We start from the raw sequence: 15,023 nt of genomic DNA on the forward strand, positions 1-15,023 counted from the left end.
ACTATGCGACTCTGCTTCATAGTCGTTACCGGCTGTCTTCTTTCCGGGTCTAATGTGAAGCAGCCAATGTACCCTCCAAGTTTTCAACATGAAACGATCGTCATTAACTTTGTCGGCCAAAAATGATGAGTATGCATTAATTACCTATAAATAATGTGTCAGATTTGACAATGATATTTTGGAATCAATTGTAATACAATAGATGAAATTAACTTACGTCGCCACTTAGCCACTCATCGTTAATAATTTCACAAGCTCTCTGCACACTGAGACCATCTTCTGTGCCATCATTGAAAATTTCTGTTTTGGCATGTTTTTGTGAATACTCATGCGCACGCACGTACTTGATGGACGCTTTCACCACGTCATACTCATCACTAGATTTGTTAACACCACCATTTTGGAACAATTCTGTAACACACAACTCAAATACTTATAAACGCAATTATATAAATAATTATTACGCAAGAACAATTAGAAACACAAAAAACTTACTTCCTTCCGCAGAACGTTTTGCACGCTTGTTCGGTTTAGGGACCACATAAGGAGACTTGACATGTTGTGACCCTTTGCGCTTGCGCCTGCCAGTAACCTCCTCCACTTCCTCTTCCACTCCTTGAGAACCAAGCGATGCATGCGATGCGATCTCGTCCGTCCCTAAAGATGAGGCCGCTTTTTCATCTGATACTTCGGTACTTCGATAGGATCATCCATATCACCCTTGAAACTATCCATGTACTCAGGTGTGCAGTAAAAAGGTGTGTTTCCACGAGAAGTTACATCAACGCCGTCATCATCCTTTTGCAAATTCATTTTTGAAGGTGTATGGAACTGGTCTGAATCATCTTTCTGATATACAAACTCTTTTTCCGGAAATTCACCATCGTTTCCAGACTCATTAATGCCTCCATATAGATTCTCTTCTTCTTCTTCGAGGTTACCAGGTTTGTAGAAGACACCGGTTTTGTTCAGTTTCTCAATCATCCTCTGCAAGAAAACATTGCATCTTAGTTCTTCAATAAAGTGATGGACGTTAAAGTGACATGCTCAAGTGTTACCTGTGCACATAACTCTCGCAAACGAAGCATTTCCTTCTGAAGCTCATTAATCTCACTCAAAATCCGGTCCATAGTAGGCTTCTGGATCGAAGCCTCCGAGGTACTGCCCTCTTTCCTCCTTCCAGTAACGTTAGATTTTTTGGTACTAGCTTTCTTAGTTTTTTTAGCTTCTTCTTCTCCAAATTTTTTCAGCCTGTACTCCTCTGTAATGTTGTCATCGATCTACAAATGCAACATGAGAATTATACATACAAATCATATTAACACTTAATTTTATTTCATAAATGTAAAACAAAACAAGATTACTCGGATTACCATCCCAACACCACGACCATATTCATAGTCGTATTTGTCTCTTCTCGCAGCCATATCTTTCGTCCAGTTCCTCATCAGTGGGCTCAACAATGCCAACGGATCATATTTTGGACCGATGACTGGTTGCACCTTCTCCCAGTATAGGTACTGCAAAACACATAAACTAATTAAATAACATGTTCTTCGATAACATTATATAAGAAAAATGTTAAAATTAATAAAAATAACGTACTTGCAAAAGGGCCAGGTTCCCCTGTGGCCACTGCCTAACATGGTCGTCCTGCAGAAGCTTGTCAATCTCCGACAAACAGAATCATGAAGTGAATGCATTCTAGTTGAACTTCCTTATCAACTTAATATTTTGCACTAAGGCATAGTACTTCTTCGGAACGTATTCATGAGACACTGGTGCAATTATAGTTCCTAAGAGAACTAGAAACGTCATCCGAATAAAGTCATCGTCCGTGGTCTTATTCCTCACAATCTTTTCGATCAGATCATCAATCATGATCTTACCATTTTTTTTGTTAACAAAACTAACTGGTATTTTTTTGGTTGCTTTTTCTCCTTCTGTACTAAGAAAACCAAAAACATCCACTCCATTGTTTTTCCAACCAAATATGGAGTACACATCATCAGGCCTTAGTGAAATAAGGCCTTTACTTCCAGCACTACTTCCAGAACTCTCTTGGACCATGAGTTTTTTGCTACTTGGATTGTAACCTTGGAGTAAAAAATGAAGCAAAAAATCACGCATCTTTATCGATGGTATTCTGAACATGCCCTGCATATCCGTTTCATAAAACCTGAATTTCTGACTTGGTGACAGTCTGTCAACTAGACTAACCCACTTTTCAACAGAACATGGAATCACACCGTCGATATTCATACTGCATGAAATAGTTTTCTGTCACATACCATGGTACTGCTATGACCTTCTTCGTATAAAAAACACAGACACAAAAAAACATACACGACGGCGACGGTGGGAGAGGCACCGGCGGCGTAGAGACGGAGACGGGTCAGGGCAGGCAGGCGTACGTCGGCAGTACGTGTAGATCGCGGCGGCGGCTAGACGGGCTGGCGGAAAGTTAGACGGGATAGAAGGTATGTTTGCATGCACGTCGGCTAAGGACGTCGCCCGAGCGCTGATTGCGGCGGCGTTGTTAGTGGGACGGCCCCATGCACGCATGCGCGTCGTTTAGCGAGACGCCCGGCGTTTTTTATTTTCTTTTTAGATAGACGACCTCTTTTTTTAACTTAATCGAACGGGCTCATTTTTTGAACTTAATCGAATAGGCTAATTTTTTTAACTTACTCGGACAGGCTCTTATTTTTTTCACGTGCTCCAATGAACGTGGCAAGCACGCATGCCAAATTTTTTAGAGTTTTGACACTGTATGGATTTTCTACGATTTTCTGGGCCGAAAACCCCTAAAATACTGCCCGGACGTGACGCAACGTGCGTTCGTTGTCGGATTTCGTTCATTTTTGGCATGGGGTGCCCGGGTGGGGCCCCACACGCGCTGGCAAAAGTTGGGTGCATTCCGTAAAACCGCTCAGGTACTTGGTGTGGAAGGCGGTGGTTTCGGTATGGGCGGAGGGGGCCCTCGGTCGTACGCCTCTCCTTCGCATCCGCCAAACGGGCTCTTATTTTTTTCACGTGCTACAATGACCGTGGCAAGCACGCACGCCAAATTTTTTCGAGTTTCGACACTGTATGGATTTTCTACGATTTTCTGGGCCGAAAACCCCTAAAATACTGCCCGGACGTGACGCAACGTGCGTTCGTTGTCGGATTTCGTTCATTTTTGGCGTGGGGTGCCCGGGTGGGGCCCCACACGCGCTGGCAAAAGTTGGGTGCATTCCGTGAAACCGCTCAGGTACTTGGTGTGGAAGGCAATGGTTTCGGTATGGGCGGAGGGGGCCCTCGGTCGTACGCCTCTCCTTCGCATCCGCCAAACGGGCTCTTATTTTTCTCGCATGCTCCAATGACCGTGGCAAGCACGCACGGCAAGAATTTTCGAGTTTCGACACTTTATGGATTTCCTACGATTTTCTGGGCCAAAAACCCCTAAAATACTGCCCGGACGTGACGCAACGTGCGTTCGTTGTCGGATTTCATTCATTTTTGGCGTGGGGTGCCCGGGTGGGGCCCCACACGCGCTGGCAAAAGTTGGGTGCATTCCGTGAAACCGCTCAGGTACTTGGTGTGGAAGGCGGTGGTTTCGGTATGGGCGGAGGGGGCCCTCGGTCGTACGCCTCTGCTTCGCATTCGCCAAACGGGCTCTTATTTTTTTCACGTGCTCCAATGACCGTGGCAAGCACACATGCCAAAAAAATTTGACTTTCGACACTGTATGGATTTCTATGATTTTCTGGGCCGAAAACCCCTAAAATACTGCCCGGACGTGACGCAACGTGCGTTCGTTGTCGGATTTCGTTCATTTTTGTCGTGGGTGCCTAGGTGGGGCCCCACACGCGCTGGCAAAAGTTGGGTGCATTCCGTGAAACCGCTCAGGTACTTGGTGTGGAAGGCGGTGGTTTCGGTATGGGCGGAGGGGGCCCTCGGTCGTACGCCTCTCCTTCGCATCCGCCAAACGGGCTCTTATTTTTTTCACGTGCTCCAATGACCGTGGCAAGCACGCACGCCAAAAAATTTCGAGTTTCGACACTGTATGGATTTTCTATGATTTTATGGGCCGAAAACCCCTAAAATACTGCCCGGACGTGACGCAACGTGCGTTCGTTGTCGGATTTCGTTCATTTTTGGCGTGGGGTGCCCGGGTGGGGCCCCACACGCGCTGGCAAAAGTTGGGTGCATTCCGTGAAACCGCTCAGGTACTTGGTGTGGAAGGCGGTGGTTTCGGTATGGGCGGAGGGGGCCCTCGGTCGTACGCCTCTCCTTCGCATCCGCCAAATGGGCTCTTATTTTTTTCACGTGCTCCAATGACCGTGGCAAGCATGCACGCCAAATTTTTTCGAGTTTCGACACTGTATGGATTTTCTACGATTTTATGGGCCGAAAACCCCTAAAATACTGCCCGGACGTGACGCAATGTGCGTTCGTTGTCGAATTTCGTTCATTTTGGCGTGGGGTGCCCGGGGGGGCCCACACGCGCTGGCAAAAGTTGGATGCATTCCGTGAAACCGCTCTGGTACTTGGTGTGGAAGGCGGTGGTTTCGGTGGGTGGTTTTCGCCAAATTCTTGAAAATAGTTACATACGCAATTTTTTGTTGATATAATTTATCTGATGAGGTTGCTTTTACAAGCTTGCCAAGTTGTATTTGCATCATATTAAAATAGCCGCGATAACTGCTCTATAGCTGCCCGGGAGCCTCGCCACTAAGCTATGGCTGCTGCCGCGACATCCTCCACATATCCCTCTAAATGGCTCAAAACTCAGCAAAACCCTCAGAAATCATCTCTTCCACCAGAAAAATTTCCGCTATTTGCTGCGATTGCCCGCTATTGCGGCCACTATAGCTGCTGGGAGAGGTCGCCGCGAAATCATTTCTCCCGCTATTTCAATCTATGATTTGCATGCACAGTTAACACATTTCTGTTATCTTCCTCTCTTCTTCTTTTCTTTTCTTTCTTGAGAGGATAAATATATGAAGAGCTAGTGAAAACACTGATATTAATCAAAATTATTTCATTTTTATTTTTCTTTCTTCCTCTCTTCTTCTTTTCTTTTCTTTCTTCATCTCTTCTTCTTTTCTTTTATATCATTTTTATTTTTCTTTCAATTTTCCCGGTAAACTATTAAATTTTAATTTCTTTCGGCGCACTTTTATTTTATAAAATGATTCAAAATTTAAAAACTTCTCCACAATACTTCATAATAATTTACATCTAAATTTCATTCCAACATAAATATAGTTCATTAAACCCGACGACGGTTCATTTTACATTAGAACATAAAAAAACTTAATTAAACAGGACCTAAGCGAAATTAACTAAACATAATTGGACCTAATCTAAACCTAATCTACTCGTCGTCCGAGGCGGCGAGGTCCACGATCTCGCCCGCACCGCTGTCACCGTCGTCGTCGCTGCTGCTCTTGCTGCCGTCGTCCCAGTCGCCGGCGTCGTCCTCCATCGGAGCCGCCTGCGCCTGCACTGATGCCCGCCGCCGCATCCCGTGCGGCCTGCAGCTCGGCAGCCTTTGCTGCAGCCGCCATAGCCGCCGCGGCGTCGAGTGCGGCCTGCAGCTCGGCGGCCTCTCTCGCCGCCGCCGTGGCCGCCGCTTCTGCCTGCGACGCCCGCAGTGCGATGAGGTAGCCGGGGCAGTCGTCGGGGTCGCCGTCCTCGCGCAGCGCGAACTGCTCCGGCGGGATCTCGACGGTGGGAGGGGAGGCGGGCGCGGCGAGGGCGGGCACCGGACGGCGGGACGAGCTTGGAGGCGGCGTGGCCGCCGGAGGGGGACGGCGGGGCCGGCGCGGGGCAGACGACGAGCCGCCCGTCCGCAACTCCCGACGAGCCTGCGCGACGACTGTCCAGTAGTTCTTCCCCCTCCAGAACCTACCGCGGCCGACGGTGTTCCAGCGGCCGCCCTCGTGCCGGCGGAGCTCATCCCGCGACGCGCCGGGCCCCCTCGTCGGGTACCCGTCGGCGGTGATGCGGAATGCATGCGGCAGACGGCAGCCCGGCGGCACCATCAGCCCGACCCGGATGAGCTCGTCGGCCTCCGGCGTGCTCAGGCTAGTCGGCCACGAGCCGCCACAGCCGTCGCTGCCGTCGGACGCCATGGAGGCCGCCGAGAAGGGAGCACGTCGTCGGTGGAGTGCGTCGGTGGGTGAGGGGAGGGGGTGAGACGCGCCGACTGGGGTGGGGGAGGCAGACGGGAGGGGAGCGGAGTTTATGAACGAGCGTCGGTGGGTGCGGGAGGCGGACGGGTAGGTGACCGACGGCCCGGCTTAACGCCGGCATTAATGGCGTCTCGGGGGCGGCGGGCGCCTCGGGAACCCCCCTTGACCGACGCCACGACGGCACGCAACCGTCCGTCCACACGTCGCGTTGTAATTTTTTTAGTTTTTTTTTTCTCTCTCGCCGACAACATGTCGACAGGTCGCGTCGTCTTTTTTTTCTTTGACCACGACTGGTCGTCGTCGTACGTACGCGGACGGCCGCGTGTATGGGCAGTCGACGTACAGTCCGGCCCCGCGGGTATAGCCCCGTCGCGCGGGTACAGCCGCGTCGCGCGGGCGGGTACAGCCCCGCCGCGCGGGCGGGGGCTTTTTATGTGATGGGACGATCCTATCCTTTTTAATGAAGGGGTACGGAGCGATCTCAGCCGTTGTTGTATTTAGAGGGTTGTACCGAAGAAGAAGTGTTTGTGTTTTTGTTTGCAAATAGTACTTGTTAACGAAGATGAATATATGTTGCTGCTGATATTCAAGAAACAAACATGCACTGTCAGATTTCCCTTCTAGTTGTTGGATGTTGCTGTATTCACTGACGAGCGCTTCCTCAACGGCTAGACCTGTCCCGCCAGCCTCTCCGCGATTCTGCTCCAGCGTCACAAGCCTACGGCTTTTCACCGGCGCCTCGTCTCCGGGGATATTTCATTTGGAGATTTTGCGTGTAGTCCAATCAGTCGTAGTGGTTTCCTAGGGACTGATCTTGTGATCCTAGAGACCTAGACTGGTATTAATCCTTACCGTAGATACAATCTCTGAATCCAGTGCAGGGGTGCTCTTCCCTGAACACATCGTAGAGAACAACACCGTGAACGCTCAGAGAGATTCAGGGATCATCGATAAAGACTGAATTTTCTTACTGCACACTCATGCATACTAAAGCATTTGCAACTTTCAAATCAACACTTTTTCGCCAGTCTGGAAGGATTCAAGTTGACAGTGCGGTTGGATTAGACATTAGAGTCGGACCAATGTATGTTGTGGCAAGATAATATGTTGATGCAAACTATTTAAACAGGGGACAATGCATAAACACAACAACTTCAGAATGTTCAGCGTCTCATTGAAATCCAACGACGAATTGTTCAACAATAACCAACAGATCATAAAACTACCTAGATCATAGATCACATTCTCAGAGCACGACGGTTGCAACAAAATGGACATAAGAGCTCCATTACAAATGAAACTAGGGTGGTGCCACGTACCACTCTGCATATTTGGAGGCCTAATTCTAATTGTCCCTGGCCACTCTAGGAGGTTTGCTTCGGTTGCGACAGGCCAAGTGGCAAGGGCTGCTGCCACAGGGGCACCTGTCTCCATCACTTGCAACAGCTTCTCCGGTAGCTCTTTTGCTCTGACGGTGACGGAGTTCCTCAAGCTCACACTTCATGTTATCGACTTGCAGCTGGAGGGATTCAACGTCGTCCTGGAGTCTGTTGATGACTTTGATTGCATTCTCAGGGAACTTCTTGTCCAACCATTTGCTGAACTTGCAGTCTTCTCCCGAATGCTGATTAAAAAGGGAAATTTCATTGTGGACGTACTAATGCAGAGATTGTACGTTCAGAGCAGTAATGATACAACCGTGATAAACAATTTTCCGAAGGAAACTCACCATGAAGAGAGGGCAGGGGAAGAACCTTCGTCCTGGGTCTTCGGTGCGCCATGAGGTTTCGATGGTGCATGGTCTATCGTGCTTGCAATTTGGCCAGGTCCCATCATCGGATTCATATCCTTCGTCTGGAACTGTTGTGTTATTGCTGTCAGATGCATTTGGAACAGAGTCCCTTTTCTTGACGGTCCAGCAGGCCAACAGTCTGAAAGCACGAACTTGAAGGAGTGACACTTTCAAAAATGCCATCCAAGACGCCTCCCCTATAATGTCAGTGAGCACATGGTAGGGAGCAGCCGAGGGAACCGTCCTTACACACAAAATGTGATGCAAATTGAGTTCATGCGTTGCTTCATTCAATTTAAGAATCTTCATTATGGCGCGCCGCACTTGTTCGAACGGCTTATGCTTCAGCTCTGCCATCGGCCAAACCACAAATGGGCAATCAGGACTCAGTTTTACACCATCAGGTCAATCCCAAACCTTTCCTGCTGTGCGAAATAGCAGATATTCATCTGGGAATGGCATCCTGTAGAAAAATATCGACTGCACATTATTACACCGCATCTTGGACCTTAAGAAATATATTAGGCTGGCTTCCCCACATTCCCTGGCATTTTCTAGACATTTTTGTTCCGTTTCTTCTGAAGCTAGATCGCCACTAGAAACAAATCTACCACCTTTCCGTGACATTCCCCATCCATAACAGTAGCAACTTCTGCAATTTTCACGCCATACGAACCCACAAGGTAGAGGAAAAACTTTTCTTCTACAATTTCACATCGAATGGAATCGTATAAAACCACGTTTCTACATCTTTACAGCGATTTGGAAGGTAAAACTTTCCAGATCTGCTCTGCCCGACAGTTTATATCCCAACTTGTCAAGCTCTTTTCTATGTAGTAGCATTTTTCCCTTCCATTTCCCACTGCGGTAGAAGAAAGCAGCGGATCCGAGAGAAACTCACCTGGCTGGCTTCTGATGCGGCTCCGAGCAATGGCGCAACCACCAGATCTGGAAGAACCCGTCTCTTGCTTCCTCCCTACCACGAACCTTATCCAGCTTCTCTTTTGACCCGGATGAGATGAAGCTAGATATTTTTCCTCACTGAGCGGCGGTCCTTTCTATACAGCCCCGATGGGCAAGCTGCCGCCATCCTCAGTGGCGGCAGGTGCCACGCCACCACACCTGTCATACTGGCTGCAGGTGCCGTCGGAAAAATGCAGGGCGGGGGGCAGCCACCTGAACGTACGTGTATGCGGAGCAGAGATGGAGAGGCCCCGACCACGGCCACGCACGGCATGGAAAAGGCCAACGGAGTCGTTTGCCGTCCGTCGTCGGCAAAAATCACTGTTCTGATCCATGAACCAAACAATATTAAAAAAAACGTTAGCAAAAACATTCCATCCAGCTGATCCTTTTATGTAGCGGCCGGGTTACGACGATGGCCAATGTAGTGTGGCGTCCAGCTGTTGGCTGCTACATAAAAAAGTCAGCCAGGAAAAATATTTTCACCAACAGTTTATTTTATGATATTGTTTTGTTCACAAATCAAATTTATCGTTTTGCCTCTGGCGTCCGTGCGTATGGTCGTCGTGTCCGGTCGTGACACTGATGCATGTGAGGCGACAGGACGTAGGTGGCATTCTCCATTCACAAGTCACAACTAGAACAAGATATTATAGCTTTTTTTTGAAAAGATCACATCTGTTATAAGAATTCATTGAAAATACAAAACACCTCAATTAATAAAAATAACATCGAGGTCCATGGACCATCGAGCGACCATTGCCGCCGTCAGAACGAGCCACTGACATGCCGCTGTCATCGCTTCCATACCGGAGCCAGCCTGACCTTGTCGATAATAGCCGGGAAGTTTTCGTGCATGCTCTTGGGTTCAATGCCGCTGTGTGCCTTTCGACCAAGGACACAACATTGGAACCAAACTGCATCTATCTCACGGACGATTTTGACCATCCATCATGTGAGCCGATGTTGCGGAAAGATCTTGGTATCTGGAACATCAAGAAGAGGATTATGCAGAAGCTTGACGATGTGTGGCCAATCATGCATTCTTGGCTAGATTTACCGGCTCCAATTTGGATCACACCAAGTTTAGCTACCAGTGTGGATAAACAGTACTAGAGGGTCGGGTGTTTACTAGGCATGTGACTAGATTTTTACAAGCCGGACAACAATTTGAAATACGCTAGAATTCACCAAGCTTTGTTCACTTAAGTTTTTACCCAAATCGGGATTTTGATTGCACCCTAACTTTTGTACTCCCTCCATCTCGGTTTAGAGGGCTTGCCGTAGTTCTAGGTCGTCCATTTAACTAACTAAATATGAGTTATATGTCACCAAAAGTATATCATTGAATTCTTAAGCGGATGTAGTTTATAAACATTTATTTTTCATCACATATAATACATATATAACTAGTTAAATTCTCAACCTAGAACGACGTGCATGCCCTGTAAACCAAGACGGAGGGAGTACAAAAGGACGTAGAGTATGTGCTACCGTTGCAACCATTTTCATTTCATGCATAATGTATCTTGTTTCGATCCACTTTTCCTTTGTTGATCTATATATATTCTGTTTTTGTCCCATGTAATTAAGCTGGCATAGATGTCAACCAGTTCTCCTGTTGGAGTTACTCACCAAAAAAGAAACAGTTCTCATGTTGGAGCTGAACTGATGCAAGATCGGTCTGGTTAGAATCAAGTCGCATCACTCTATCAGGATTGTTCTTCAACATCTACAGGTATCTATCAGGATGCCCCGTAGATGCATATTTGCAGAGGTCGGGGGTAATCCTTATATTCATTAAAAAGAAAAGATGCATACACCCATTAGTAAGCCTTGACATGAAGATGATGATGGTACGAAGCCGCTTTGCATTTCCTGGTTATAGCAAATAGCCGTTGCAGAGATGGATGAAGGCGAGTGCTATGGGCCTCTATTCGGTAGCTCAATTGGCGTACTTAGGCCCGACTTCGGATCAGATTTTTCATCGGTTAGCCTGCCGTGCCCCTTTCTTGCAATTTTTGGCACGACATCCTCGCGTTGTGCTGCGTCCCCGTCGCCCTACCCACCCCCGACATTGAGTTCCTTCAATGGTGGACTGATGCTACCAAGGCTGTGCCTGCTACCTTGCGGAAAGGGCTGGCATCCATCATGCTTCTTACTGCATGATCTCTATGGAAACATCGGAATTCATGCGTCTTCGACAACGCACGGCCCTGCTGTTGGGACCTCGTGCAAATCGTCAAAGATAGGGCTTGCTCTTGGGCTAAGACTGGAGCATAGGGTTTGACGATCCTCCTCCCTACTTGGTGTGTGCTAGCTAGGGCTGACTATCCCCTGCTTGTCTTGTGCTCACTCAATGCTTGTCTCTCCAATCTATGTATGTGACAAGTGTTGCCTTGTAATCTTTTCACCTGTCTACATATCAATGAAATGATACGCAATATGTGTATTCGTGAAAAAGAGAAGATCCATGATGGTGTGGCCTTTGTCCTGCTTGCCTCACAACTAGTTGATACTCACATGTTGGAGATCCATGAGCAGAAAGAAAAACAAATATGCATTTTTTTGGGTGTGCAAAAGGACCCCAGCCCTGGGTGGTTGGATCGAAAATAATTATCACAAAACCACATTAGGCCAGCCACTGAAAAGCTCCATGCTACATTGGCCTGCCTGAATGTGGAATATTTGATCACCGTTGTGGTCCAACCGGCTGCACAATTCTCACCAATGCGGACCCACACCATCGAAAATTTGGATTGGCAAGACGAGACAATGTTTCAAGTGATATGACTTACACAGATTGTTATGGACTTGCTTCCGCTTGTGTGTACTCCTCTACTGCACAACATTCGAGCGAACACATCGAATGTTGCTGAACTGGGGGACGCATGTCGGTGTTGTCACACGTGGCATTGTGCACTGGTTGGACATGGACATCACGGACTTCTACAGCCTCAGCATAAGTGTGACAAAGACACATGTTTCTTTGACAAAGATTCCGATCAAAGTCTACGCGGGTGTGTCAAGCCCACCTCCCGTGCCCTGTATCTTCGGAGAAGGAAGGCTTTCACTTGTTAATATATGAGATCATGTTGTGCTAGAGCTTTAAACCAAGCAAGATCAAAACAACAATAATAATGACAGTGAGTATGAGGGAGAGTGGCTGCACTCTGAAGTTTGAACTGACAAATTTGGGGAGTGAGCGACTTTTTCTAGGTAAGATGGTAGGTGCTTTGCCTTTTCATTATAGATTAGGAAGGTACAGGGGAGGGCGAAAGTGCCCAGGGAAAGAAGAAAACAAAAGGAAGATCCAATTGCCCACATTGTCCGAGGTGATCATCACATGGAGAAAATCCTTCTGTTCCTTTCGCTCTAGATGTGCCAGGTGAAGTATGTCGCAACTATCGCGTTGTCCTTTTACGAGGCATCAATTGTGGACCACCAGGAAGTCACTGAAGCTGCCGCTCTCAGCCTGGGCCTAAGCATAAACAGTGCAGAACGGCTAGAGCAAAGTCGTGCACAAAGATCACAGTAAAAGGGCACTGGGCAGTGAGGTGGACCGATGACTCCATTGTGACGTTGGAAAGGGAGCACTTGTCTTCGTGTGGCCAACCTCTTGATCTCAGTCTAGCAACCAACATGGTCCTTTTTGTAGAGAGAAGAGGTGATTTACTTGAGAAAGGTGGTGCCTTCTTCACTGTGAACCTCAAGAGTAAGGAGAAGGCACAAATTAACCTTGAGGGTGTGGAAACTCACCATGCTAGGAGCAGTAGATGGTGGTTTTTAGCAGAGCATTGCACTAGCAATTTCTACAGTGGACATTGTAATGGTAGAATCTGTCCAGAAAAACCCCGGTGCTCTACGAGATGAGGCAAGTGTAGATTAGTTCACGTGTGTGCGCACGTGGAAATATTATTCAAGTGAGGTAACCCTGGGTTCATTCCTCAAAAAATAAATATAAATGGGAGCATTCTGTTAGCTAGTTTTTCGAGGGGCCTAATTAAGATAATTTGTTTAGTAAGACATGCACGCTATTTCTTTTTGGCTATCGTTATTGATGCAATTGCTTGAGAAAAATATCATATTTTGTTCCCTTATATGTTGCCAAACTGTAAGTATGGCCCTCTAATGCATTCTGAATATTTCTGGTCTTTCAAGTGCAAGATGACTCGATGTTGTGAACACGTGGTAGCTCAACCAATAAAAATATAGAAAACATCAAAGAAACCAAAACAAAATTGAGTAAACAAATAATATTCAAGAAAAAAAATACTAGTACATAATATTTACGTTTTAAGACCAAACAGCTTCCATAAATATTTTGACTATGGGTTTATATAGATTCAAAGGTTTCTTTTTACTTTTTTCCATCGTATACTACTATTAGATTTTCAATACCACTTCTATAATGCTCCAGGTTTTTCTAATTTTCATGCCATTTTCCTTTTTTTTTCTTCAATATTCAAATTCTCTTGAATTTCCTTGTTAATGTTCTGATTTTTAATTTACACAAAAAATCTGTTTCTTTTCAAATTTTGTGCTAACTGGGCAAAACCAGCCATCACGTCATCATCAAAACAGCTCTACAAACCACTCTGCATATTGGCGACTAATTGTCCCTGGCCAATCTTGGTGTTTGGCTTGGGCGTGTCTGTTTCTCCCGGCCGCGACAAGTTAGGTCGCACAGGCTCTTGCCACAGGGGCACTTGTCTCCATGAATGACAACAACTTCTTCGGCGGATCTTTTCCGATGACGGCGACGGAGTTCCTCAAGCTCACACTTGAGGTTGTCGACTTGCTGTTGGAGTGAATCAACCGTGTCCTGGTATTTGTTTATGAGTTCGTTTGCCTTCTCAGGAAACTTCTTGTCCAACCATTTGGTGAATTTGCAGTCTTCTTTAGGATTCTGACAAGAAATAAGAATGTCATTGTGGATCGAAGCGTAAATCATTCAGAGATCGAGTTACGGCCGACAAAAATTCACTCATGAAAACTCACAGCGAAGAAGGGGCAGCGGTAGAACCTTCGCCCCGGGTCTTGTCGGTCCCACGAAGTTTCAATGGTGCATGGCTTATCGTGCTTGCAAGCCGGCCAGCTCCCATCATCGGATTCATCCGTTACGGCGGGATCTTCGTCTAGAGCTGTTGTGATATTGCTGTCAGTCGCATTGGAGGCAGAGCTTGTCTTCTTGACGGTCCATTTGGCGAAGAGCTTGAAGGAGCGGACATGGCGGCATGCCACCTTGAAAAACGCCCTCCATGATTCCTCGCCTACTATGTCAATCAGCAGATTGTATGGAGGAGCGGAAGGATCGGTCCTCACATACAGGATGTGCTGCAAAGTGAGTTCATGTGTGGCTTCGTTGAGCTGAAAATTCTTGAGTACCGCGTGCCGCACTTGTTCGAACGATTTGTTCTTCAGCTCCGCCACCTGCCTGACCACAAATGGGCAATCGGGACTCACTTGCGCCCCATCGGGTCCATTCCAAATCTTTCCTTCTGCGCGAAATAGCAGATATTCGTCTGGGAATGACATCCTGTAGAAAACAAATATTAAGCAGTTCCTTGTTTTCCTTATGACATGAACCTATCACAATTCAAAGACATTTTACCTACATGCATACTAACTTGCAAAGTCCATGAGTTGTTTTCTCCAAGATTTTTATATCCACTTGATGCTTCATTTCGAGTCAATAAAATCCACCCTTTATCGGAAAAAAACAGCGCAGAGTGATGACGATCGGAGGGAAACTTACCTCGGAGATGAAGCGAAGCCCCCTCCAGGTCCACTACCCCTCTCCTGCTCCGTCCCCCACCTCCAACTCTAGCCACAGCCTGCTTCTCTTTTTTTGGCGCAGGTGACCCGCGAAAGGTGCCACACCACCAGTTCCCCCGGGACAGTCGTGAGTTTTAAGGGTGATGATGCGTTCGGATTTCTGTCATGCCGCGGGGGTGTCGTTGCGATGGGTCTATACATGCAGAATGAACCAGAGCAGAAATGAACAAGGCGATGGAGCCATTGCCCTCGGGCGTCCGTCCGCGTATGGGTCGTCCGTCACTCGTCGCATACGCCCGTGACGT

At 47.3% G+C, this 15,023-nt stretch overlaps 2 protein-coding genes across 4 annotated transcripts; both read right to left on the reverse strand.

Annotated features, from left to right (window-relative positions):
- Positions 1 to 7,338: 7,338 nt before the first annotated feature.
- LOC123049834 (uncharacterized) lies at positions 7,339 to 9,172 on the reverse strand. The gene is made up of 3 exons (XM_044472701.1): positions 8,879 to 9,172; positions 7,915 to 8,440; positions 7,339 to 7,809 (listed from the first exon to the last, which is right to left on the reverse strand). Exons 2-3 carry the CDS (start codon positions 8,332 to 8,334, stop codon positions 7,531 to 7,533), a joined length of 699 nt encoding a protein of 232 aa, XP_044328636.1. The 5' UTR covers positions 8,335 to 8,440; positions 8,879 to 9,172; the 3' UTR covers positions 7,339 to 7,530.
- Positions 9,173 to 13,416: 4,244 nt separating this feature from the next.
- On the reverse strand, positions 13,417 to 14,798 carry LOC123049835 (uncharacterized). Of its 3 annotated transcripts, none has more exons than XM_044472703.1 (3): positions 14,699 to 14,798; positions 13,942 to 14,479; positions 13,417 to 13,849 (listed from the first exon to the last, which is right to left on the reverse strand). In XM_044472703.1, the coding sequence occupies exons 2-3, from the start codon at positions 14,476 to 14,478 to the stop codon at positions 13,553 to 13,555; spliced, it is 834 nt and encodes a 277-aa protein (XP_044328638.1). In that variant the 5' UTR covers position 14,479; positions 14,699 to 14,798; the 3' UTR covers positions 13,417 to 13,552. The 3 variants fall into 3 exon arrangements, with proteins under 3 accessions (XP_044328638.1, XP_044328637.1, XP_044328639.1); XM_044472702.1 differs by having other exon boundaries at positions 14,559 to 14,742; XM_044472704.1 differs by lacking the exon at positions 14,699 to 14,798 and adding an exon at positions 14,555 to 14,688.
- Between the last annotated feature and the right edge of the window lie 225 nt (positions 14,799 to 15,023).

This window comes from Triticum aestivum, chromosome 2D (assembly GCF_018294505.1).
Source record: "Triticum aestivum cultivar Chinese Spring chromosome 2D, IWGSC CS RefSeq v2.1, whole genome shotgun sequence".
NCBI classification, from domain to species: domain Eukaryota; kingdom Viridiplantae; phylum Streptophyta; class Magnoliopsida; order Poales; family Poaceae; genus Triticum; species Triticum aestivum.